This window comes from Solenopsis invicta, chromosome 4 (assembly GCF_016802725.1).
Source record: "Solenopsis invicta isolate M01_SB chromosome 4, UNIL_Sinv_3.0, whole genome shotgun sequence".
In the NCBI taxonomy this organism is placed as follows: domain Eukaryota; kingdom Metazoa; phylum Arthropoda; class Insecta; order Hymenoptera; family Formicidae; genus Solenopsis; species Solenopsis invicta.
The window spans coordinates 27,143,894-27,166,493 of NC_052667.1; the positions used below are offsets into that span (position 1 = coordinate 27,143,894).

Consider the following 22,600-nt stretch of genomic DNA (forward strand, 5'->3'; position numbering starts at 1 on the left):
GGGGTAGGATTAAAGAATAAGAAGGGGGAAAGCGGAGTTCGTTTATATGACCTCATCAGCTACCCTCCTCGTGAACGAAAGGAGAAAGAAATAGTAAGAGGAAGCGACGGATAAAGAGGGAGAAATGAGAGCAGGACAAGAAGATGGAAGCCGCGTCGCCGACCGTAGCATCCCTCAAGGATTATGAGGCCAATCCTGCGGCTAATTTGCGAGCTCTCGAATTCTCAAACCCCTCCGCTATCTCGTGACTTCATCCAAACAGCTCTCTGGGCTCCCTTCTGACTATTTTGACGTTGTTTCTTTCGCCTGACTCTCGAAAAGAAAGTCCTTTCTCTCTTGTCACATATTAATGTCTTTTCATTTACGCAGATTTCTTTAATAAACGTACAATTTATTTAAAAGGTTTTAGCTACTTATGATTTAAAAAATCTTAAATAGTTTTCTAGTTTACATCCTCGTAAATTTTATTTACGTATCATAAATTCGTATTTGTAAACTGTTAATCTAACAAGTCTGTGTATCTATCCAGTTATCATTAGCCATACACGTTCGCAAACGTGAATTATCTATGTCCAGTCGAGGAACGCATAAGTAATGAGTTATCACATACCTCATTGACATTTGCGACACATTTTAGCAACTATTTTTATGGGAAAAGTTACGTCTCCACGAGATAATACTTACGTTCGCGATTGTGAATGAATAATTAATGGGAACGACGCTGTTATGTGGCCGGTTCTCGCTCTACGCGCGTTTGTTACAATCCGATTCAGCGGCGGAGGGCATTTTCGGTTCTTATCAATCGCATCCAACAATCTAACCATCCTGGGCAACATTATCTACGGCGAAACGTCCGGCAGCCGTATGGAAACAGAATAGTTAGGCATATCCTAGCTGCGGCTGATAGCAGAACCGCGCGGCTCTCCCTCTCACCGTCTCTCTCACTGTCTCTATCTTTCCCTTTTCATCCTTCCTCTCCCTCTCTCTGTCTTTCCACCTATAACTCCCCCTTCTCTTTCTCTCTCTTTCTCTTCCGCAAGCTCTCTGTTATTATTCAGGAACTTTGCTGACAGCTCCCCGGATAGGCAGATAAGAACGTCCTCTGAATGCCAAAGCACACACAATGCTCCTTTGGAGAGACGTGTACCCACGTCTCGTAGATACTTTCCGTGTACGCGATCGTGTGGGAATGCAAAGGGCAATGTCTAGCTCGCGTTTCGTCGCGCTATGTTCATCGGTACTAAATGATCCTAAATTCCCTTCATCGTTCGCAATTTGTCGGCTGTCAGCAGCTCGCTTGCTATCGCATATAATTCGCACGAAAATTTATTCTCACCTATTAAAATGTAACGATTAGTTGCGGCACGCGTATTTTTATATTATGTTGTGTTTTTTTTTAAATGCACAAAAGATGTATTTGTTAAATTTTAAAATAAATTTTGTTATAATTTTAGTTTTTTTAGCGACATTAAGTTTTGTATTGTCAGATAAATTATTATTATATATTGTTGTTAATATTACTGTCAACAAAAAGTTTGTTGCTGTTTTCCGTCCGAAAAAGATTCTATTCGGATAACATCTACGCTTTAAGATGTTTTAAAAATCAGAAAAAAATATCTCGATGTAACGGCGAGACAGACACTGCCGTGGACATGTCTGGCAGAAATTTTATTATATACGTCGATGACGGCAGAAAGCTAATTTTTGCAAAAGTGGCCATTTTTCATAACGATTTAGTGCGAATGGTGTGGTCTAAATTGTCTGCGCGCGACCTGACAAATTAAGATCAGATAGAGGGATGATCCTCCGAGCTGCTGACTTTCAGATTTTCATAAGACGTCGCTTCTCTTCTCTCCTCCGCTGCCATTTCACTGTTCCCTCTTGATTCTTCATACTCTACGGCCCAGCAGCAATTTTCTTATCCGATCGACCAACCTGCTCTTTTTTTCGCTTCCTTCCGATCCTGGAGGTCGTACGAAGAAACGAAATACCAAGAAACGATCGCAAAAAAAATAATAAATAAGGTTTCTTTTGCATGTCAAATTAGTAAAATAATATTGTGACTGTGATTGTAAAAACAATAAAAAAAACTATATAAAATTTTTTAAAATATAATAGAGAACTAACTGCAAATATATATTAAAAGAATGCGTTACTGAAATTTCTGACATTTTGTTATACTTATTAAAATTGAAATTTGGCCAGTTAACTCAACAATTTCATGAATTTTGATATTTTTTATGTAAACTTATTCACAATTCGCGCTTGTATAATATATTTGCGTAACGCATCGAAACAAGATAATATATTGCGCCCTAACATTGTGTGATCTACAAGTCCTCGTCACTTTTAATAGACTGCCAACGATATAACACCAATCCACTCACCTTCGATCGTGAGTTGTGTTTTGCTCGATGACGCGGTAGAATCCGCACGACATTCGCGGATACGGACGGCACTCGAAACAAGTTCCATAAATCCTTGTCTGCCCCGCCGCTGCTCCCCGAGTCGCGCTTGGTTCAGAAGGCGGAGCCCGATAACGATAACGAGAGGGATAACGGTAGGTAGGTACTTATATAGCGCGGGGATAAGAAGAGGCTGCTGCGGCAAAGTCTAGATTCGATGTTTTGCGAATGAGCGTCGACCCGGATGGATCCTTGTAAGACGTTTTAATTGGACAAATCCGCCTATCCTCATTAAATCCGGGACGACCCCCGGCGGGCCCACCAGGACGACAGGTCCTGTGCGCGCGTGTCGCAGATGACAGCGATATCCCCTCGACAACGTCTTTGCGCATTGCTACGTACTTAAACGCGAGAGTCTTCCATTTTGCAGATACAAAACGGAGCACGAAAATCCCGCCGTATCGCCGTAAGGATTCGATCAATAATCTCGCTCGATTTGCTTCCTCGGCGAGTTTACCGACGGAATACTTACATGTTGAATAATTCCTCATTGAAACGCACGCGCTATCAATGAAAGCGGAAACTCAACGATACGAAATACATTTTCCTTCCGCAATATAAAAAGGATATGTGCGCCGTCAATAAAAATACAATTAAAAAGGTTGGCGCTATCCCGGCGCTTGGCGGATACTTTTTATCACGCGTCAATACACCGTGCTTCCGTTTCATCCGGTCTCTTTGTCATTCCCTGCCGCATCCGCAGTCTTACTGTCCCTGAAACTCTCCGCGAGCGACGCGAATACGCGAGTAGCACCGTAGACAGATAGTACGCCGCTTTTAGAGAAAGACTCATTGACTATTGTGACGTTTGAGTTAGGGTTGACTCGATGACAGCTCGGCTGTCTTATCTTAGCTGCGAGATTTCGGTCGGGGCGGCTGCTTTGTGCATTCGTAGACTTGGAGACAGCATCGTTGTGCGCGCTTCTATTGCACACGCGTATGAACACACCGTCGCCCGTTTAAAACATATGTATGTTATTACAGGCTCTACGAAACTCGCGAAACACCATTTGGCAATTTATTGTATACTCGCCCTTTGCGAAACGAATCGCTCTTAAAGCTCTTACCTCTTGGCACGTTCATCTCGCGAGACGACGAGCTGCAAAATTCATAGTAATTCTTCGAAAAAGAAATTTGCCAGGTGACGTTTCTCTGGAAATCGATTCAGAAATAATAAAAAGTTTTTTTTTTAATTTGACGAGTAAACTTGAAAATTAGAAAAACAATAAATTTATATATTTTTAGGTTCGTAGACGATCCACATTTATTTCTATTTTTCTAGTATTGCCTTTATATTGAGGTATAATTAATACATAAATTAATATTAATTGTTTGGAAATATCATCAACATCATCATCATCATCATCATCATCATCATCATCATCATCATCATCATCATCATCATCATCATCATCATCATCATCACCTTTATATTAATACATTCCACCAATCTGCACTTGGCGCAAAAAGGGCAGATGCTTAATAACGTTATTTTGTCGTGACGTATACCTTTTATTCGACATCATCTCGTATTTACACTCATGAAAGTCCATAATAATTATATTAATCGTTATGTGATAATTACAATGAATGTGCGGCCAAGTAAAGCGTTTAAAGCCGCGTATCAACGATAGTAAGGAGTAACAAGTCGGTTAACGATTTCCCTTTATTTTTTGTGCTGCGAAGGCTTCGCCTCACTCGCGCTTCTGTCCCTAGTTATTTAAGGAAATTAACTAGTCGGCGTGATATGGATGCTGTTGCGGCGACTCGCCCTCGAACAGAGCCATCTTCAGCCGCTTATTCTTGGCCCTGCGGTTCTTGAACCAGAATTGCACGTTCTTCGGCTCCAGACGCGGGAACTTCTGGCGATACGGCATCTTGTTCAACTCCTCCGTGTACGACAGAATGAGCTATGGACCGATCGTAAAATTCAGCGAATCTCCCGTAGGGAGAAATGTAGGGAGTTAAAAACTGAATTTCCAGCGACAACGTTCAATCGACATGGAGCTATTTGAAAAAAAAATTCTAAGCAAGGAAGCTTAAATATCTACTAATTATACGTTTTTTTAATAAAGTTTATCAAGGTACCTAAAGCATGTGCATCTGAACGCAATTGTACATGAAACGTTTTACTTGGAATGTAGTTGTATTTATGAACGTGCTATTATAATCCGCAGAAATTTCTCGTAACACGTTAATATCGCCATCGAAGGAAGGACAAATTAGTGCGATAACGACGTACGAATGTACGATCGATTTATACGTACCGCGTGGCTTGGATGAGTGCTCCGCTTAAACCAATACTCTAATCTCGGCACTTCCGTCACGGGATCGATGAACGTCCGGTTTCTCTTCCTTCTCTCATCGGCCAGCATGCTGGTGGGACAACCGGCCGGTCCGCGTGGCGGCAGATAATGCGACATGTACATTATACCGTGGCCGAACATGGGGCTGGGCACCAGGGAAAATCCTGGCGGAATGGGGCCCGTGTGCCTGGTCTCGTCGTCCTCGGAACCGGAGGACACCCTCGCGTCCTCCTGCTTTACCGAGGACGGAGTCGTCGTCGGCGGTTGTTGCTGATCCTCGGGTCTTGTGGTCAAGGACAGAGGACCGACGGGTGGACTGCTCGGTGGGCAGGGTGACCCCGATGTCGACTGAAAGCAGCGATTAAAAACCTCATCTCTTTCGGGTTTCACGGGTCAGATTTCATTTCGAGTATCAAGCGTCGTGATCTTACGCGGAATATTCCGATAGCTCCAAATGTTATTTTTTGTCGTTAAGCAAAGACATATCTATTGAGAAGATTTTGAGAAAAGTCATCGTTTTGAAAATATTTAACTTTCTACATCTTTCTTTACACTTTTTCAATTCTCTTTTCACGGAACGGCACGCACCTGATGCCTAGTGTCCTCCTCTTCGTCCGTGCAGTCCTCGCTGACGATGCTGGCGCCCCTCGGGCTGAGCCCGGGAGGACTACAGCCGTTCATGCTGGCTCTCTTCTGCGCCGCCCTGGCATTCTTGAACCAGTACACGACGTTGTTCGCGTCCAGTGGTTTCCTGCCGCGGCGCGACTCCAGGGAGTTCAATTCCGCAACGTAGTGCTGTATCTGTTCGCGCGACGGATGCTGATTCTCAGCGAACCAACGTTGCAAACGCGGCAACTCGAGCTCCGAGTCGAAGCTGGTCCTCATCCTGGTCTTGTGCGAATACTGAAGAAGCGCCGGATGCGGCGGTCCTATAGGACCGCCGCCGGGGGCAATCGTGCCACCGCTGTCAGGCTGCGGACTTTGCGTGTGATGATGATGGTTGGAAGTGGGTGCTATTGGGTTCATACCGAGACCTATCTGTTGCTGCTGCAACCACGTTTCGAAATTTCTCTTTGTCTCTTCCGATAGGTCGTTGCCACCTCGGCAGAGGGATAGCAGGGTCATCTGCAAGTGGAAAGCAACGTGATCTTTTTTTCAGATACCTCATTCTTTTTGCATCAGCTGCTAATTAATAGCGTTTAATCGCGAATAACGAATTCTGTGAAAAGTAAAATCACTGTTGAAATATCTTTGTTTTTTTTTACTTTGCCCCTCTCTCTTTCTCTCTCTATGTGATAGATAATATTTAAGATTTTTTTATATTAAAAGGCTATCAACTTATAGTAAGTGCAACGCTAGGTCTTCTTATCATCTTCTATATTATTTTTGAGATAAGGCAAAGATCATATATAAATCGAAACAAGAGTGAACAGATTTATTACGTGAATTCTTCCGATCGATTTCTCGTCGACTGGTTGTTGACGCGAGCAAACGTTACAAAACGACGTCGTTCAGCGTCATCGTCGTCACGGCATTAAAGTGACAGATTATGGAAAATTTTGCGTCTCAGGAAGCGGTACGCGCACCTTATCTGGCCAATGATTTATAAGAACAAATATATCTCGGGGCTGGAAGATCAGACGCTCGACGCCACTTTAATAACGCGGTAATCCGTCGCGTATCCCTGGCACCTTGGTAGCGTCAGATACTGCCAAGGCGACAATTATCCGGCCGCCCCGCAAGTCACCTCCTCGAATTCTCATCCGCCTCAGTTTTACGACACCGCACTTAATCACTCCAGGTAGGCAGGCGAGGCGCGTCTTGACAGGCGTTCTCAAGATTTCAGAAATCGTTCGGCAAACAGTGGTACGCCGTCGAAAGCGGAGCGGCCGGCTTATCTGACGACATTGCGCCGCGATTTGAGCCTGATTTACACGTATTTATTATTTAAGAGTGATTGCGCACAGCAATCGGCTGATCCATAGAACCAGTGGTAAATCAATCGCGATCACGGGACCCTGATCAAACAATCCGCGAGATCGCAACAAGTTCGCGATGCGTATTTCGGGAACTGTTGCTATGCCTTTTTCAAACCAAATAATTAATAATTTTTCTAAAGAAACTATAAACATTTACTAAATCCAAAACTGATTAACAAATTTTTAAATTTTAGTTAAATAAAAGCTGTCGCTTTTTTTTCTTTAACCAGTGTATAATATGCTAGTATTTCTGTTGCAATTCTTATATAATTTTATCGCGGATTTTATTTTCCCAGAGAAGTGTCACAATCGACGAATTTTTATCAAAGTCTCGATCTTCTTGGTCCTTTACATATATTTATGTACACATATTTATGTAAAAGTGTGAATCAGATTTCGGAAATGTACGTAGAAAAATTTTGCAAAAATATGTAGTAAATAAATCAAATGCCGCTGCCGCGCTATAAATACGGTTAAGCCCTAATCCTGATATATCAGATGACGTCTGTTAACATCACTGTTCTACATTTCAAACTAAATAGGATTCAAAACAGATTTTGTTGCTTTTTATTGTCTGAAATCGCGTTGACACTGATGATTTATGTTTGCCGATCCCAATTAATGCGAATTTCACGCCCAAGCCCCTTGAAAAGTATTTATTACCTTTCCGAAACTTTCCATTATCCCGAAAGAAATACGAGCGCGGTACATTTTTAAAAAATCACGTGTACCAAAGCATTAAAATCCTCCTCGTTTGTGTGACTCGGCATGTTTAAAATTCTAATCACCCCAACGAAAGCAATTTCGATATATCCGATTGCCACAAATTGTGCATTTCATCCGAATCATGAATACCAGAAATAACTGGTATCAGTCTTGTGATAAACATCATCGTTACATCAAGATAGAAGCAAATAAAATTTGCGGAACGCAGAAAATAGCGAAACTTTTCCCATTTATTTTCTAATGTAGCTTCAATAAGCATTTAATCTAAAGTTTTATTTTTGATTTTTTAATTAGAGGATTAATAAAAACGCGCATATCAAATAATGACATCTTATTCGGATCTCGGAAAAAAGGCGCGAGAGGTAGAATGATTTAGGATCTTTCGAAAAAGGTGGCGTTGCCGGGGAGGATCGTACGTAAAGAGAAGCGAGAAAGGGAGATCGCTTGACGGCACGTCTTCGTGCATCATCGTCAGATTAAGCCAAATCTATGCGAGAGACGTCGGTTCTCCATCACAGCGGTTCGCCATTAGCCGACGGGCTACGAAACTCAAGCAGGAAACGTTTGCCGGGGAAAATTGGTAATCATAGACCACCGTGAGCGGCATTAAAGTTCGGGGATGGGCGGGTAGCGGGATCTTCAAAGAGAGTGCACTTAGATAATGCCAGCTCGGAGGAGACGGCGGGGTACCTCTCCTCTCCCCCTCCCGATACTGATATCGAGGGGGCTTTTGATGAAGGCTGCGAATTTGGTTGAGTAAAGGGTAATCCTATCACACGCTACGAGATCTTCCACTGTCGGAAGGGCACGTCTGCGCCTGCAGACCAGCTAAAAAAAAATCGCGTGTCTATTTCAATCTTTGGGGAACGGAATCGGAAGAGGGGATCGCGTAACTGGGATAAACCTCTCGAGAAGTCATCGCGAAAAAAAATGTCACACTCGTTGGAATAGTTTTGGGATTACGTTACTCGGTTTCTCGTCGCTGAAGCTAGGGATTGAGTGAGAGCCTCTAGTTAATAAATTTTTGTCGAATCAGCATCGCGAAATCGTCGAATCGTCAGCGAAATGTTGACGTTGTGATAAAAACTCTCTTTACAGTTAAATCGCAACCGTTGTCATTAAGATCTTGACTAAGATATGAGCTTCATGAAAATGTCTGTTTTCACTACGTTTAGGAAAGAGATAAATATAAATGATAATTAAAAATTGACATGATTAGAATAATGAACATTGCAAATGTACGTAAAATATTCCGCGGACGAGTATTGGGATTGGAAAAAGCTTCATTATTCGGGAACGAAAGCTACCAAAAGCGCGGTGACTTCTCGACTGGTGATTCGAAACCAAGAAAGCATTTATTCAAGGTGAGGATCAGCGAGCCGCGAGCAAGAATCTACCGAAGATTACCACTTGCCGTTCTTATGGGAGGTACAAGGGTACCGAGCCGGAGGACTTCTTAATGAGATTAAGTGCCCCGACGACAAACACTCTCTGGCTAGATTTACATTTTATACATTTTTAAGCGGTCGTCTTACTACGAATATTCCCTGCTCCGATCTCGCCTTGAATGGCCCTTAAAATTTTCTCAGTGTGCCATTATTCAACCTCATTCTTCAAATAAACGCACCTTTATATACAGATTGTATATTTTTCCTTTTCCCTACGATCTTTTTTTTCACTTTTGCTCTTACTAGCATCGAGATATGAAAAAAAATAAAGAAGGAAAATATGTCACTGTCATTAGAAACTTTTTTTAATTTTAAAATATTTTCATACGCAAAAGATATTTACCAATATTAAGAATAAATTCATAAAAAATGTAAAAAAAATACAGTTTCGTTTAAATATGTTTGCATCGTTTAAATATGTTTTTCGCTGCATCTCTGTAAATTTGTGTTTTTAATGCAAGCAGGTAAATTTTTTTTTTAAACACTTGTCAAAAAATATAAATTTCGATACTTGAAAGCTTGAGACACCCTACCTCGTCCAAAGGGCATCCGGCGGAGACGAGAAGCGTATGGCTGTGCAACAGAAGCAGCCTCAGCAATTTATTTCTAACTTCAGCTGCTGGACTGGGAGGTGGTGGCCTGGATCTGTACACCTGAATCTTCAGGGTTGCCACCGATGTCAATTCGGCTAGAATATCTCCTACTGTCAGTAGCGGTCCATCGGCGACTTTTTCCATCGGCAGAGGCTTCCAGTTACGTATAACGATACTTCCTCTAGCACTTGGTATCAGATCGCTGGAGTAACCCAGACGAACAAGCGCCTCGCCCACCAAATCCTATTAACAAAAAAAAAAAAAAAAAAAAAATAAAGCTATTATTGATGTTGTCTAAATATAGTTTCATATTTAAATTCTTACGATATAATTGTAATAAAAAAAATTTTCTCCTTAAAACTGTCTGATTTGTACACGCAATATATTTGTTTTTAAAGACTTTACAATTTAATCTAAATTTAATTTGACGTTTATTATTTTATTTAAATAGTAAAATTTTTATTTTTATCGCGAACAAAAGTTTAAGTTCTTAAAACAGTAAATTATACTACGAACAAATTTCTCAATTTTTTAACTACATTCATTCATAATATGCTATAGCAATATGGTAATGGATAATAATGACGTTATTATGTAATAAAGAGAAAATAATTCTTACCTGAAAGGGCATAGCTACCGGAATAATAACGTAAGAGTCCGTTTCCACTTGGGGACTTCGCCATTTTTCACGGCTGTTGCTTACATGGCTTTCCACGATATTGTGAATCGTCTCCACCACACAATGCACCGGCAGATTTTTCGCTGCGACAGACAAAAGAGTTTGCGTGAAGTTACACACTCGACAATCCGCTCTCATTATAAGTAACAATGGGTTACAAATTAGCTAACAATTACGTCATTTTACAAACATGATTTATGAATTGTGAATCCTGGATTAAAAATTCCATCACGTCTTTGGAATTTCGACTAGATACAGGATATATAATTTTTTATACAATTCTTTAATTGAGAAACTTTTTAATATTTAACGTCATTGTCTTATTTTTTTTATCGATTTTGACTACACGCTTCGTTTACGGTTCTCAACGTTTTTTCATTTTAACTGATTAATTTTTAGATCACAAGATTTCGAGTATTTGACTATTGCTTGTAAATGTGAGAGTTATTATACAGCAAATCTGATTAATTTAATTCGAAAACCAAAGATATCTTCACGAAGGCTCTATGAGTACCTCAAATCGTCTCGCAGCTTCAGCTGAAGCACTAGTTTCTGTACATCCGGCTGACAATAGGAATAGTCTTCGACGTTCGGCATCCAAATTCTAGGGGCAGGATGATTCGCGGAGCGAGCATTGAAGATCGCCGAGAGAAGACGCAACGAGTAAGAGAGGGTAATGCAAAGCGCGAGAGGAAGAGAGAGAAGTTTAACTCCGGCGCTAAGCATATGCAGATCCACTCGTCTATCCCGAGACAATGGGACCTGTGCGATGGCACAATAGCTGCGATCCTTGTGTAACCCTGACTTAAGTCCGGGAGTCTATCCCACTCCAGGTCATAATCCCAGACTTCTGCGAAACCGAGGAAATGGAGTGCGAGAAGGAACAGAGAGGGATGGTGAAAGAAAGACTGTAGCGGCGGGGAGGAAGGTTCCGCCCGCAATTCTGCTGGTAGTATGATGCTTACACTTATCCGTTAAAGGGCACCATCAAATTCTCGATGAGATTATTGTACTCGTGCATTGTTCAAAAATGTACGAGTATATTTTTTGTCATAAAACCAGTGGACTATTTAGCGTCACATGTGACCACTCAAAATTTATAGTAAGTGGTGAAACGACAGTACTGTTGAAAAAAATGCAAGTTTAATAATTGTCGCATCATTTCGAACAATATAAATTTAATAACTTTAATAAAAATTTAATTCAATACGTTCATTTAATTGCAAGACGATGTAAAAGTTAAAATATTATAATTTGAAGTTAAAATGTCACGATGAAAATAGAATCGACGCATTCTATTTTCGCTTTGCAAAGATCAATTTGAAATTCATAGCAGAGGCTACAGTAGTCATATCTGTACAATATAGTCTAGTAAAATGGTATCTTTCCAATAAAGTAATAAAGTTATCCTAGAGATTTTTATTTGTGAAAATAGATTGCTATCGAAATTGCACTTCTCGCGAACGTGATAAGCTAATCAAAGTGCAATATTGGATTGTACCCAGATTGATAGATAGGTCGAATGTCTCTTGATGCAAGGTGTTAAGTCCCCGTCAAAGATGACCAACAAAGGATTTACTGCCGGCGGCACGATATTAGGTATTAATGGCCGAAACTTCCATCTAATACGCCGGACATCATAGAGCCCGCTCCCTACGTTGCATAAGACAGGTCGTATCTGGCGGGTCCGAAGGCTGACCAGCGTCCACCTTAATCTAGGGACGTATAGTTTTCATTAAGGCGCCCCGTCCTTGCGTCGTCTTTGTACCGGGATCAGCTGGTTTAAGGTGGGCTTTTACGCCGCAGGATTTAATCGCGGGGACATCGTATTACGCGCTCTGTTTATTACCGACGCGTTGTCTCGACGATACAAGTCTATACGATACATTCGCTGCCTGATCACCAAAGTGTCCATTTATGAGCTTTATTATACAATTTAACACCGTTTTTTTCATGAAATAAAGTAACGCTGACTGAGAAATGAACTGACCCCTTATATTTAAGAACAGAATTAAGAAATTAACTAAAATATAATTCCAATATACGTATGACGTATTGATAAAATTTTTGAATGTATTTTTTAATTGTTTAATTAATTTTTATACGTCATAACGAAACTTTATTGCAAGAAATGCGAAAGAAAAAATGGAAGTGGTGGCAACTACTCATCCGCGAAATCTTTAATCTCTGCAACCGCAAAGACATTTCTCATTTCTGGTGCAGAACCTATCAGGCTTCCGGTTATCTTCCCGCACGACGGAAGCGTCATGCCGTTTCGTCTTTGACAGCTCTTGTCGAAAGATAAGATTCATCCGAAGGGCAACCCTTGAAGAAGCGAAACCAGTTTCTCTCGATGGCTCTTTTTCATCACGACGGCTTCATCTTGCGTTTCGCGTTAGCGATTTCTCGTATTGTTAAATCTTGCCACGTCTATTTATCACTGACTTGATTTATGTGTCATCCGCTTGTATAGATATTTATTTAAAATTTTAAAAATCAGGATAAATAGTTGGAAATACTTGATTATAAAATTATAAATTCCCAAGCATATAAACTATGAAATTCAAGCGGTACGAGAAATTATACAGAAATATACAACAATTATTGAAATTAATCTTCCCTCAAGATATTAAAAATATGTTTAAGACACGTTATACTTTTGGAAGAAAATAATTTAATTAATTAAGGAATCAAGCTTTCTGACATTTTGTCTTCTATCTTCACGGATTCGTACGCTTTTGCGACCGAACGCATCGCGCTCGTAGTGGTTATGAGGCTCGCGACTTTGCAAATTAACAGAACGCTCAGTTCTGCACCGAGGCGGTGGTGCAGATACAAGATAAAAAGTTGGAACATATTTTTCAGCACCCCCGCTATCGCCCACTCCGCAACCGTCGCGATAATGGCCGCGTTCGGCACGGAAGGCGCGATTTGAAGGGGGTGCGGCCGAAGAATCACCGCCGAATATTTCTTTCCGCGTCTCTTCGCGACCCTCGTTTTCTGCGCGCGAGATGATTACCAGCGCGCAGGATCTTTCCGAGATTACCGAGGATCTTTCTAAATCACTGACGGGAAAAGCACACGCCATTTAGATTCATCGACAGTGACGTTTCCGTTGCTACATCGGTGTGCTCGAATGCGATTAAATGAAACGACGAAGGAGAGGGAGACCGAAATGAATTTAATTTCTCGGTGGCTTGAAACGGGGATAAGAATTTAGATTTTTAATTTGGGTTTTTAACACTTAAATTAAATTTAAGTGACTAACTTGAGCGGAAAAAAAGAGTTGTAACGCATTTAAATGCTCGTCTTTATAACATACTTTCGTGAGTCGTGAGACATAAGTAAATTAATAAAAAAAAATTTATCACTGACTTACATCTAAAATTAAATACAATAAAAAATACCTAGAAACTGTTAAGATTTTGTTTTGTTAAGAGTTACAATCAACGTGAGAATGCATTAGCCGCATCACGGCTACTCAACTTAAATTGAGTTGCACTCGTGCTTATCGGGATAAAGGATATAAGTTGTTAAAGGATATAAGAAAATTATCGCTTGTCTGACATCTTCATCTGAAATACCACGACTTTGAATGAGCGCAAACTCAATGCATCCGAGCGACCGTTAGTCTTAAGGTTTCTTCTTCGTCTTGATGACTCGGTAATCCAAGACGACTCCGCTTAATCTCTCGAAATCGAATCAGGCCACGAAGCCACGTTCAAATCGGTCCAAATAACATTATTCCTCTCGGCTGACCTGCGCCCGTACGCCCGAGTCGATCTTCGGCGCACGGCCGAAAAACCCAATTTGCAGTTTGCATGTTTCGAAGAAACGAATCGCGCCAACCGGGATATCTGAGCCCCAGCTGCCGGCGTGCGGCGGAATTCGCGATCCCCTGGAAGTCGGCTGCTTCCGTTCTCGGAACTTAGCGCCTAAGCGCGTGCACCAGAAGGAAAGTGTGGGTAGTTTCGGTATCTGAGGCTGATCCGGCGGATGTCGGTCTTTACAGATAAGCGACCGGCTCTTTCGAAGTCTTTATCTGCGACACCCGTCCTCTCTCTCTCTCTCTCTCTCTCTCTCTCTCTTTCTCTCTCTCTCCTTCCCCTTTTATCCCTTCTCGTACTTCCCTCCCTTACCTTTCTGCAAGTATTTTTCTCTCGCTAGCAAGTTATTCGATCTATCCCGGTCATCCGAGTTCTCCGTTAATGTTCTCGGATTAATGTGTCCGCTGAGATTTTACTATCCGTTCCATTCGACACGTCATGATTCATTAAGGAGTCGAAAGCTATCGAAACTCTTGCGCATATTTGATTTATCATCAATCGATCGAGAATACCAGATATACCGATAGCTTCCAACTTTCTCGAGCGCTGCACATCGCTTCGCGCATGCAAAGCATGCCATTGTCCGTAAGCTCGCGTGCAATTTAAGCTCTTGCGCTAAGCTTACGTTACGAAAACAACGGATAAGACGTAATGAGATAACCTTTCAGCTGGTGCTTATAAGATCACCAACCACGCGACGAAACCTTCTAAATCTAAGTGCTAGCCGATTCATAGCGGCTAGATCACGCACTGTAGCTAACCAAGTATCTTAATAGCATCTGAAGCTGCTCTCACCTCGCGTTTGTGTGAACTGATCTAGATAACGCGCAATATAACATCAACCAACGGTGTATTCGTCTATTCCAGTTGTTTTCTACGATTAAAAAAAAAATAAATTTCTGCAATTTCCGTATAATGCAATTAATTTGATTGGATTAATCGCATATATTACGATTATTTCAATAAAAAATATAATTTCATTATTTACACTTTTAGACTTTGTCAAAATTGTCAAAATTATTGTCGTGATTTTTTATCGATTTGTTAAAATGCTGATTTCTATTAAAAAGTTCTCGACTTCAATACCATTGATACACGCGATATTTCATTTCTTCGACCATCGAGAAAACATATGATTGGAATAATAGCGTCTAGACCGAGAGACGGTTAGAAGATTACTCTTAAGAAAAAAAATGGACATTTTTATTCATCGAGAATGGATTCGGTCGATCCCTTTGCCGACGTACACGATCGCCGGTTCGGCGAATGTACCGTTCGCTCGCTGGAAGCAAGGGTGAAAACTTGCCCTAAGATGCTTAGAGGGTAAGCTCTTATACAACGTGGAGAATAAGAGAAGGGTGTAGTTCTCCGATACTTCACCGTCGCGTTCTCTGTCTGCGCTCTTCACACGCATACGCGTGTTATGCGCGTACACGCGCGACCGCGCGACTCGCACGCACACTCGCGCGTGATCGTTCTGTGCACGCGCGCGCGCGCAGGCACACGCAACCACCATGTGCCCCGCGTGTGCGGAAGATTAAAATTACTTCGGTAAACTGCCTCGCGGGACGAAAGGGGTGGCGCGAAACGGGCCGCCGCGCCGAAGAGGGCGAACGTCTCGTAAATTTCTCGGCTAAGGAGCTTAATTTGGATTTTCGGTAACGAGTTATTGTGAACGCCAACTCATTGGGGGATGATTTAGGTGGCACCAAGGACAGGTTCCGGTCGTCTATTACCGCCGCGCGATAGACGGATTATTCCTCGGATTCTGAAGAGTAATATCTAGAAACTTCTTATCGCGGCACGCGTAACCGCCTGTCACTCTGAAAAGTTTCCCGGGCGGAAGTCGGGGTGGGTGAGGGGATCGCGAACGCCGCCACCGGAGCGCCCAATCTTCCAAATATTAACGCCAGAATCGGGAGAGACCTATCTTTGTATTAGCATATTTATTGCAGCCAACTTAAGAACTCGTAGAACATTCTAGCGCAACTTGCGAAAGGCGGAGAGGAATAATATCAATTTATACAGTTTTATAGATAAAGACTCGACTAAAGCCAATTCTACTGATATTTGAAATAAAACATGTCTGCGTTTGATTGTGCTAAACGCACTCTCGATATCTAATCTAGCTAATAAAAATTATACACTACTAAATGTTAATTCCAGTTGATCTTTTCAATAATTTCAATATTCTATTAGAATTTGTCAATTGTGTGGCGCAGTTGTGATAAAATTGAAACGAAAGGAACTTAATCTCTTTTAAGATAACGATTTAATTCCCGGGGTAATTTAAGCACAATGGATAACGCGAGATAGATAGGCGAGCGAGAATAGACGTGCAATGCAAAGTTAAATGCTCCAGATCAACGTGATCCCGGTGCACCGATTTGCGCCGGCGCTCCCGTCTAAGCAATGTCGTAAGCGCAGTAATGATCGCGCGAACAAAATAAGAACGAAACGGTACGGCACGGCGGTGCAATGACTCGGTCTGACAAGCTGATTTAGGAACAGGATGGAGTCCTGCGCGAAATCCTCAGAAGGAAGAGAGCTGATCCTTCCGGCGACCGGAGGAGTCCTGCAGAATGACGTAGTAATCCCGGGGGAGAGCCTCGGCCTTAGCCTTAGCTTAAGCCGTGAGGGTTTGCATATACGTGGGGCCGACACTAAGACATCGGGGGCACATCCACGGCGGCGTGCACGCGTCCTTAAAACACGGATATGCGCGCAACGAGGCACCGGCGCCGCCTAATCCACGAGGGTCTCAAGCAAAACCCGAATTCCCATTGGCCGGAGGAATACTAACGGATTTGGCTATTCCAGTCGCTCTGACCGATCTGAAATATTTAGCTGCTTCGACTTGGCCGGGGACAGGTCGAGAAGTGAGATCAAACAAGCTCGCGAGTGTGTACTCGGCGCGCCGAGGGATTATGGGTGCGAGACGTGCGCCACGGAGCGTGGATTCGCTCCGTGTGACTTGCATTTTTCGCGACTATCTGATATAACGAACCCCACGTTGCTGTCGTCTCGCTACGTTGTAATCGTACACGTCAAACAGCTTCCTAATGATCGTGTTATATCAACGTCAAGTAATTATAATTTTAATTAATTGATGAACTTTTTACGCAACTAAGAAACGATGACGATGACTGGTAAGAAACCGCGTTACGCGGGAGGGGAGATCCCCTAGGCTTCAACGGCATTTCAGAGCGTAGGAGTTAATTGAAACGCCGTTGCCGGATGCTTCTTTTAAACAATGACGGCGTTTTAGCGACATTGTGCTAAAGTATGTAATCTTGGACGGTTTCTTCGGGGAGTGACTGAGATCGAAGTGAGGAAGCGAGAGTAGGAGGAGCGGAGAAAACGGCAGCCACTAGAGCAGAGGATTCGTGATAGAAGGGTGAAGCCTCGGGGAAGGGTAAAAGGGGAGGGTTAAAGGGCTCCTTAGCGGAGATCTTAGGCAAATCCAGCGTGAAATCGCATCAGAACATCCCCTTGCCAAAACCACCACTTACTCCTACCATCTTCGCCCGGTATCTGCGGTGTATCCGCCTAAGGAAATTCTTACTCCTACTTCTTCGACCCTGGTCACGAAGGTCGCCGTTGAAATTTCGCCGACACTCTCCGATAAGCGTGAGTGTCACGCCGCAACCCTTGCGCACTTGCGGAGAAAGTATCTTAAAATTCGCGCGTCTCATCGCTCTTCGTTCGCGATGACAATTAAAAATTAGTTTCCTAAATCGAATAGATCTCGATCCTGTTTAACAATATGGATACGTATGTCTATGTCGTAAATTTCGCAACCTTGCTTTCTAGAGAAATCGATCCTTTCGGATCCATGATTCGTCACGACGAATTTAGAGATGGTTTATAACGATCTTCATTCGCCTCTCTCTCTTTCTCTCCCGAAGGTAGTCAGCCTCTGACGATCTGACAGTTACAAGCGGACAATTACTCAAAGCGCGCTCTCTTCCTCCCATCTTTTCTTCTCCCGTCGTATCTCGTCCCTCCGCTCCTCTCGCAGCATCACTCTTTCCTTCTCGCCGCGATCGCGGAGCATATCCCGGGCTCCGTTCTCTTAATCAAAACACGGGGTGAGAGAGAAAAGACATTAAAAGCCGCGTCGAGATTCGCGTATCTCGCCTCGAAATAGAGTTCTAGCCGACCAGGGAAGATAAGACTCCCCCTCGGAGCTGCTCTCTTTTCCGGCGCTCTTATAGGATCGCTCTATATGCGCGCTCTATTATTACAATACATTCAGACGCGAGAGTCGCGTGTGATTTTCACGCCCGGTGAGGAGATTATGTCAGACCCCGGCGAAACGGAAAAATGTTTCGGCCCGCGTGATAAACCGTGACAGATCAGAACAGGGGTCGCGAGCGGCAAAGTATAGAGTCTTTTTACGCAATTTCCGTGCGGGTGAGTCTGCGTGACACAACAATATCACGATATTCGCGAATAACGTCGTTAAATACAGTCTGAAATAGTTTCTGTGTCATCGATCAGCCCCGAATATAGAATATGCAAATATATACTTATTTCTTGATGAAGAAGAGACATCGAAACCAAGTTTTTCCACCCTCTAATTTACATTTAATTTTGCTGTTAATTAAAAGTCAATATTTGCCATAATTGAATGTAATAGTAATATGAGCTATTGCTGCTAGACAAAACGTCGTCTATCGTCTATCGAAAACGTATGATTTTCGAAAGTTAAGAACAGCGAAACGAAATATGCCGATCGCACGACGTCTTTTATGCAAAGTTGAGCGAATCAACGCAAGACTCGAAAGAGCAACGTTCCGCCAGTCGTTTCTATCGTATCTCGTTTAACGATCCGAAGATCCGCAAATCCTTGGCCGCGCGCGTTCATTCCCGCCCCTGACGAGCCAAAATCGACGAGCTCGATGCAACGGATCCGCTCGTACCGAGACGCGATCGTTAAGCACGGCCACTCACACGCACGATCCCGACTTGCGCTTTCTTAGACGCATATGGAGAACTCGAACTAGATCTCCGTTCGAATACATCCAGGTGAATACATAATGTGTAATCCCCGGGGTATGCGGACTCGGCGTCTTAGGCTAATCTTGTTAGGCCTTGTAAGCCTCCGGCTGACCCTATAGAGCAGACTTTTAATCCCTTAACACGCTACGCATACGGAGATTTTGCATAAGAAAGAAATAGGATTGTCCTGCCCTCGTCGAAGGCGACGAGGCGCGTCTTCCGTTCTGTCTCGCACGAAGGGATGTCTTCCGTTCGGTTTCTAACACTCGCAGTTCAGTAGTCGGTGCTTCTGTAAATTTTCAGCTTCTCGCAGCCTTAAAGAGTTATTGGCCTCCCCGATGATACCGTTTTAATTGTTCTTTAATATATATTTGATTTAATTAACAATTTGAATTAATATTAAAAGTAGGTAATTGTATACATGTGGAAAAAATGGCCAAGTTGATTGGTTATCTCGTTCTTTTAAATGCATTTAAATGCATTCTTTCAAAACGGCGTCAAAATATTTTATATCGTAAAATTATGTAATTAAATATTATTGACTGAAAATGAAATTATTAATATACGTGAAATTTTAAAATACAGCGGCTCGTTCAAAATCGCGAAATATTCAAACAATAAGCGCTCTGAAAGAATGCTAATGCTTTTCGTTGATCTGCATCGGTTAACGTATGCGCGCAGCGATGCACTTCGCGAACAAGCGCGAAAACGCACATGATGTTTCAGCAAGTGATTAATGCGCGCCCCGCTACGTTCTCTTTCTTTCTCTTTCTCTCTCTCTCTCTCTCTCTCTCCCCCCGTATCGTGATACGAGGAATTGAAAAAGAAAGTAACAAAAATCGGCTACGCAGCTGTTGCGAGCGGAAGACAAATGGATTCCCAGAGTACCAATCGTCGCCGGCAAAACTTTAAATAATAATTAATGATGATTACAGCGTAATGCGCTCGCGTTCGAACAATGCCGATAAATAGCGGTCATTGTCAATATCATTTTAATAGTCACACCGCGCTTCACGGAACGAAAATCGCGGACACGTGTCTTATAAAGGGTTACATCGAAACTGGCATGACACGTAATAAATCCAATTTACCATCCTGACGCTCGGTTTTTAACAAAGCCGAAATCGATCTTTCCTTAAAGAAACGGTTCTCTTCCATTAAAAAAAATAATAGATGATAATGACATTAATTAATGTCGTTGGAATATCAAGAGAGATCCAACGATCCGATTAGCCAGCGAGAAGACACAACGCGTCTTCCCCAAATAAAATTCCGTGAAAGCGACGGCGAGTCCGCGTCGCAAACGACTTTTACGACTTCGCGATAGCGGGCGCATTGTGTATTGCTATCTATGTAAAATTCGGTGTGTATACATGCGCAGCGCCAGTTAACAAATCCTATTAAAAATAGATGCGGAGCGGCAGAGCGGAGACCGCGAGCGGCGCGGCGCAGACGCGACGTCGTGTGGCCGCTGTCGGTGAATAACACGAAAACGCTCCTTGTATTTGAGATACCGCGCCTTATATTTATATTTATAAGAGCCTTAGAACATTAAGACTCTCTCTCTCTCTCTCTCTCTCTCTCTCTCTCTCTCTCTCTCTCTCTGCCGACTATTATGAATGCACAATGGAGTCCAGCGAGTCGCGCGGCTTCATCCCTGTGATCCTCGTCGGGATAATTAAAAAGGGAGCCAATTCAACAATTCGGCTTATGAAAAGCCCTCCCTTTGCCATGCAACTTCTTTACTCTTCGTATATATATTTTGATAATATATTGCGCGATCTCCTTAAAGGAAGGAGCTCGCGTTAATCGATCTCAAGTAACGTTCTTCTCTCGCTTTTTTAAACTTGATACGGCTGTATTCTACAGTATTCTACAGTAAAAATGTCATAGTATATACGGAAAATCAATTGTAAATTTTCAGTCAATATTAGAAGCGTACGAGAACCACGCAGGAGAAATTATTAACCACGCAGGAGAAATTATTAACTCATCACTTTCATGATTGATTAACCCGACTTTGATTATTTAATCTGCGTATTGTTCTTCGGAATGCAACCCGCATCGGGAAAATATTTAAAGACAATTTAAGAATTAAATTTAATAATCGTAATTTTGTTATAATTAAAATAACATTAGTGCTCATAATTATCCACATTAATCGTGCAATATTAGCAAATATCGTTTAATTATTATTATATAACTATAGCAATTTCAATAATAGTATAAATATAATTAGCTGCTCTACTCTTTTCGACGTGGTCACAGTACATACAAATGGTATAAATCATATTTAATGAGTTTATAAAAATGTCTCGTGTCAAAGTCTGACGTACCGTACGGAGGGTAAATGAAAAGCCCAACGTCGCGGGACAAAATAATTAGGCGCAGTTTTAATTGATCTGATTTATGCGACCATTTCGACTCGGCGGTGCATCGATTATAGTCAATACGCAGCGATTCAGATTCTTGGCAGCAATGCCGCAAATAGATTCGAGTTATTTGTCGCGTCGCTTAGCCATTCTCAATGTTTTAATGATTATTACCGGTCGGCTGTGAAGCACCTCCCGGCGACATCACCTGCCCCGAGTCTGAAAGAGGAGAAAGATAAATCGAAAGCAGGATGCAGAGGCGTGGATTTTCGCGGAGGCCGGCGAGCGTACACGCACACGATTTCGCGCGCACGTACATACACGCTCACATGTAACGTATAGGAGAAAGAGGGTGAGCGAGAGAGGGAGAGAATGGGAGATACACGCGTGAGGCGAGAGAGAAAGAGAGAGAGAGAGACGAGGAGAGAGGGTGACGAGGGTGGCGGAGCGAGAGGAAAGGTGAGGTCGGTGGGATCGCCGTATACCTACACGCATCGCGATATAACACGTCGGAGTTAATGCCACCAACACATCGCCGCCACCTTCGGGGATTATCCTACGGGGGATATTTTTGATCGTGCAATAATCCCTAATACGATTTACACAGCTCGTGCTCGCAGGGACGCACGCAACAGCCCCGGCTAGCCGGTAACGATTCGGCCGGTTGCACCTGATCGTTATTCCAGGCGTGGAGCGTGCGTTTCGCGTTTCGTTTTAATCATTAGAAGCGTTAGCGCAAAAATACATACAGCGCGCCGGCATATTTGTATAATAGACCGTCGCGATTAATTTCGAGCGTGGGGAAACGCGCCCGTCTCGCCACCGCGCCGCGCCGTTTCGTTAGCGACGACGAAAGAGAACAATTCGCTCCTGTTGAAAAGTAATCTTGCGCGTTTGGAAAAGCGAAATTCTTTTCATTTAATGGAGAACGTTACGAAAAAAAAATTTTAACGCCGGATAAAATCGCACGGAATCATTATCAATGGCATATAAACGCGGAAGAGAATACATTTTTCTCGCTTTTGCGCGCGAGTAAAGCGCTCTGAAGGGAAATGATAAAAGTTTAGGAGACAATTCTAATTTCCAATTGTACATTGCATAGCGCGCTATCAAATTAATGGAGCGATAGTATTTAATGGGCTTAATCCATGGCAGAAAGGGACGTCTCTATATGGAATATTAAATCACATTACAGTGATCA

At 42.5% G+C, this 22,600-nt stretch overlaps 1 protein-coding gene across 1 annotated transcript in view; it reads right to left on the reverse strand.

The window, feature by feature from the left end:
- Positions 1–3,953: 3,953 nt before the first annotated feature.
- The window catches only part of LOC105196348, a 45,085-nt gene continuing 26,438 nt past the window's right edge, over positions 3,954–22,600 (reverse strand). The window contains exons 3-7 of the mRNA XM_011162254.3: positions 10,137–10,279; positions 9,458–9,760; positions 5,360–5,896; positions 4,733–5,119; positions 3,954–4,375 (exon numbers count right to left, since the gene is read on the reverse strand). Coding sequence (XP_011160556.1) covers positions 4,199–4,375; positions 4,733–5,119; positions 5,360–5,896; positions 9,458–9,760; positions 10,137–10,279 — 1,547 coding nt within the window. The 3' untranslated portion in view covers positions 3,954–4,198. The remainder of the gene's footprint in view (positions 4,376–4,732; positions 5,120–5,359; positions 5,897–9,457; positions 9,761–10,136; positions 10,280–22,600) is intronic.